The following is a 5000-nucleotide window of genomic DNA, read 5'->3' as shown; positions in this document are numbered from 1 at the left end:
CTAATAATAATAATGTTCGCCATGATTATTTACTTATCAATTTGTTTCAATTATCATTGTAATTACTATTATTATCATAACCATTATTTTGCTGTTGCTATTTTAATTCCTTTCAACCATTACTGCTACTAATTTTGACATTATTTTTATCATCAATCATTTCATATAATTGTTTTATAGAAAAAGGAAATGTAAAAATACAAATCTTATTATTACGTTTGGATATATATATTTCAGTGTTCTTATCATCACTGTTATTGACATTAATATTATTTTATGAATATTATTCCTGTCCTTCTTGGATCATCATCAGAATTAGCATTTAGTATTATCACAATTATTATCACTATTTCATTTGTATTTATCTTTTATCTCATGTTACTCTTTTTGTTTGTTTTTCGTGTTTTTCTTCTCATCTTTATTTGTGTTTGTTACTTCTGCTTTTGTTATTATTCGTTTTACCATTATTATTATTATTATTGCTCCTATTCTTTTTGTTATAACTTTGATTTTCTTTATCTTATAATAACCATTTTTCTTATTATCATTAATATTATTTTTATTGTTACTTTTCCTAGTGTTATCATGATTGTCTTTAATATTATCATCATTATTATTGCTGTTATTATTATTATCATTGTTATTACTATTACTATTATCATTACTATTAATATTTTTATATTATACATATAATTACAATTATAATGATAATAATTATCAATATCAATATGATTATTTATTATCGTTATTATTATTATCATTATGATTATTTATCATAATTAATGTTATCTTTAACGTAATTATTTTTATTATTTCTATTATTTTATTTGTCGTTGTCGTTATCATTATTATTATTAGTAACATTACTATGATAATTATATTCATTATCATTATCGTTATCCGTAACGATTAATTTTTACAGTTAATACAATGCTTTACAAGATATTTTTCTCCACAAAACAATCATCATTACCAGTTATATCATTTTCGCTTTCCTCTTTCTCTCTTTATCTCTTTATCTCTCTCTCTTTTTCTCCTTAGTATACAATTTACTATTCTACTTTCTACATATATCACGATCTTAAAATATTTCCATTTCTTTGCGGGTATTTCTGGATCAGAACTAAACCTCTTGTTTGTTTTTATTTGACAATTGTTTACGTCTCCGTGGCAAAACTTTGAGACATTTTGAACCGAGAGAAATAGAATAACAAAAGAAATATGTGTGAATACAAAAGGAAATTCATATGAAGAGAGAGAAAAAAGGTGAATTGTAATTTGGGTTTTGTAGATTGATTGGTAGATTGGGTAGATAGATAGATATAATAATTATATCACTTTTAACAAGTCACGAAGTAATAAGTTCAAAGATATTGAATCGTATGAAATTTTTGTAAGATGGATTTATTGATAGAGAGATAGATTTAGATGCACCGACAACCAGAGATATATTAATTAATTATATCACTCTTAAAAGGCCATAAAGTAATGAGTTCAACAACAGAGCTGAATCCTTTAATTTTACGACCAGATCGAGGCTATAGGGAGGGGAGGGGGAGGGAGGGGGAAGGGAGGGGGGGGGGAAGACGACAGGCGATGTCAAATAAGCTTGGCTTACTAGTTCTTTCAGTCTCGTTGCGCCTGAGATATGACCTCTTCCCCGCACATGTACACATATACATAAGCACGCACACAGACTCTTTATATAGATGTAGATACACACATAAGAATATACACATGCATACTTTTGATATAGATATACATGAAACATATTCATACAATCACAGATATATAGAAGATCTTACACATACACGGACATACTCACACATATAAACACGCGTACACACACGCACACACACACATACTCGTACACACGCCTCGTACATCTCGAGACAAATAGAAAACAAAAAGACATTCGTGCTGTTGAGAAAGGGTTTAAGACAAGACCCTCAAATTCAGGTTTCGTTTGTTGATGTAAATATATCTTGTAGCATCTGGCAAGATAAGATGGAAGATATTTTTATCTTTTCTTTTCTTTTCCTTTTTTCTTTCCTCTTTTTTATGGGGGGGGGGGTGAGTGGGAGAGAGGGGACAGGTGTGGTTGTAGGTGGTAGGTTATTGAAATAAAGATAGGAAGAGAGAAATAAATAAATTGTAAGAGATAAGAATGAGTTTCATGATGTAAGATTTAGATGATTTATGATACCGTTCGTTGTACATGATTGTTCATAATATCCATTCTTTATGATACAGAGAAGGATAATATATGGTAGTTAGACAGACTCACTGATTTTATGAATGGAAGAACGGAATAGTAAGATAAAACAGAAATAGAAATCTGGCAACTAGCACCGTTGTCCCCCAAAAGAACCCGGATGAAACGGGAAAATATAAACACGAACAAGAACAATCGAAGAAAAAAATAATCCAGATATGAGAGAAGTTCATGAAGGGAAAAAGAACATAATAAAAAAAACAGAAGACAAACTTCCTGTATCCAAGAAAAATTGCAACTCACCTGTTGGTCGCGCTCCAGGGCCTTGCAACATGCAAATCAACATTCATCGACGCCGTACTTACCAGCAGTCCAAGGGCAGGAATTCCGAGCTGTGGATTGAATGTAACCGATCATCGCATGGGTTTACGTAGGCCAATGTAGCGATCTACGAACAAATAGCTATAGAATGAAGGCTTTTGGTTAACAATAAACGCAAACAAAAATGAGAATGCAGACGCACTGAATGCATGATTAATTGAGATTAACTGGCTCTGTGAAAGCACGAAATGTCAACTTGGAATCATGCTATTAGTTACACACATAAAGCAATTATTTAGCTATGATGACAACGGCAACAAACTGAAAGCAGATCCAATAAAAAAGATATATGTATATATATATATATGCTCGTCACCTTCAGAGATAACTAAGCTTATTATATCGACTAAAGGAAAAACAAGCTTAACACATCCTGGGAAAGGGACATGCAAGCTGCATATCTCCGACAGTTGAAACAATAATCTTTATTGATCTGCATGAGAAGTCAGCTTAGCATCTTCGACTCCTGAGACGCATAAGACCCTCCAAGACGATCTTATCCCCCTAAGAAGTCGAAGATACAAGCTCAACGTCTCTAAAAGCTGGAAGGAAAACAAAAGCAAATTGAAACATTAATAACATTTTTTTCCTCTTGTCTATCTTTTGTTTTAAGTCAATGATGCAAACACATACACTATTCAAGAGAGAAACAGAGAGTGTGTGATAGGGAAATAACAGGGGAATGCACACAAGCAGAAGAATACAGATATAGCTAGTGGAGGTTGGTAATATATATCCTGACCTCTGGGGCTTTGTGCAGAAGGGGTTTTAGTGTTGGTTGTTATAAAGTACATAAATACATTCAGCTGGTGTGTGCCTTGGTATGTGTACGTTTCTCATCCTCTTTTATTGTGTCCCAGTTATAATTATTGTAAATAGATAAGAAGACACTATAGTTCTTGTTTCATATTCATCTCCCCACGTCGCCGTATTAGAAAAGAATTCATATATATGTACCCCAAATTCTGAGTAGGAAATTATCGCATTAATTAAAGACAAAAGATTTTTTCGAGTAAATTTTCAAATAATACATGGAAGACAGAACATCCGCTTTAGGATTCTCGACCAAATGCTCTTGAATCTACTTCGTTTAGTCTGTCATGGTCTAAATCGCCCATGCGTTGCCATGCTCCATACAGACCTTGGGGGCGTAAAGGCATTTAGAGTGACTCGACTTTAGATTGCAAACCTCAGCCGTGTGACAGGTATTGGGACTACACTTGGCTGGAGAATTTGGCAGGTGCTTGGGTCCGGCTTGACGGCCAAACAGCCTCTCAGAGAAGGAAAGATTTTTTACGCTATCGGTGAGTACAAGTTGATTTCCTGGGCTGTTTTTTAAGAGCGCTAGATGACCTCCAGGTGACTATGCGAATAATAACGAAATCCATTTGACTTCGTTGGGTAAAGAGCGACTTCTCTGAGGCAAAGTAAGCACTAAACAGAGAGAGAAAATGTTTAATGAAAAGCACACACAAGGCCCATCTACCGTGGCAACAGGGACCCAAATACCCCCTGTGGTTGCAAGTCTGTGGCTGGCGGAGTTCTCGTGCTTCTGTGTGCTTGACTGTGTGGTGGTGGGGTTTCAGGGAGGGGAAAGGTGGTGAAGGGAGTAAGGAGGGAGGGAGAGGGGGTCGTATTGCTAAAGGTGACATTGTGTAGATCAAGTTGCTATGACGGTATTGCGTTAAGCTCAGTGAGGTTGTAGTTGTAATCATGGTGTTGATGGTGAGTTGTGGATGGGGTTGCGTGTGTTGTCCCCCTGGACACTTCTGTTAGTGTATAATCACATTTTCTACCGGTCAAGGCCCCTTTAAGTTAATAAAATGTGTAACACACACATATGAACGCACATAGAGGTACATACACACATAACTTTCTTTTGCCTGTTCATATGAAACCTATTTTTTGCCTTATCCAGAAGTTTCCGAATTAGATGTAAGATGCAAACAGTGAATCTTTACTGAAGAATACACTGATTAAGAAATGTTAGTTTCTGTGAGCGTTCCTGTGTATGCGTGCGTGCATGTGTGTGTGTGTGTGTGTGTGTGTGTGTGTGTGTGTGTGTGTGTGTGTGTGTGTGTGTGTGTGTGTGTGTGTGTGTGTGTGTGTGTGTGTGTGTGCGCGCGCGCGCGTGTGTGTGCGTAGGCGCGCGCGCAGTGTACATCCACTGATATGTGTGTGCGTTCACCATGTATTTAAGTTTTTCTCTTCACATTAAAGCTGTATGGTTTTCTTGTGGGTTCAGGCGTGCATTTAATCCATTTGACATGTGTATTGTGTTGTGTGTGGGCGGCAGCGCAACCGCACGCGAATGCATGTCGCTGCACTGATGCCTTTACACACCAACTAGAAAACTTCTGCTCGGGTTGCAACGCGAACGTAAAAGCAAGAATAAATCTCCCGC

At 35.9% G+C, this 5000-nt stretch overlaps 1 protein-coding gene across 10 annotated transcripts in view; it reads right to left on the bottom strand.

Moving 5' to 3' along the window:
• The window catches only part of LOC113808168 (homeotic protein ultrabithorax), a 945716-nt gene that overhangs the window by 152821 nt on the left and 787895 nt on the right, over positions 1 to 5000 (bottom strand). For 6 of the 10 annotated variants that reach the window (XM_070114334.1, XM_070114340.1, XM_070114341.1 and 3 more), the window contains one exon: positions 2581 to 2607. The exons of the other annotated variants lie outside the window; for them this stretch is intronic. In XM_070114334.1, the coding sequence (XP_069970435.1) occupies positions 2581 to 2607 (27 nt within the window). The remainder of the gene's footprint in view (positions 1 to 2580; positions 2608 to 5000) is intronic. 10 annotated transcript variants of the gene reach the window in all.

This window comes from Penaeus vannamei, chromosome 35 (assembly GCF_042767895.1).
Source record: "Penaeus vannamei isolate JL-2024 chromosome 35, ASM4276789v1, whole genome shotgun sequence".
Taxonomy (NCBI): domain Eukaryota; kingdom Metazoa; phylum Arthropoda; class Malacostraca; order Decapoda; family Penaeidae; genus Penaeus; species Penaeus vannamei.
Note: the sequence above shows the minus strand (reverse complement) of the source record. Positions and strands in the feature narration are given on the sequence as shown.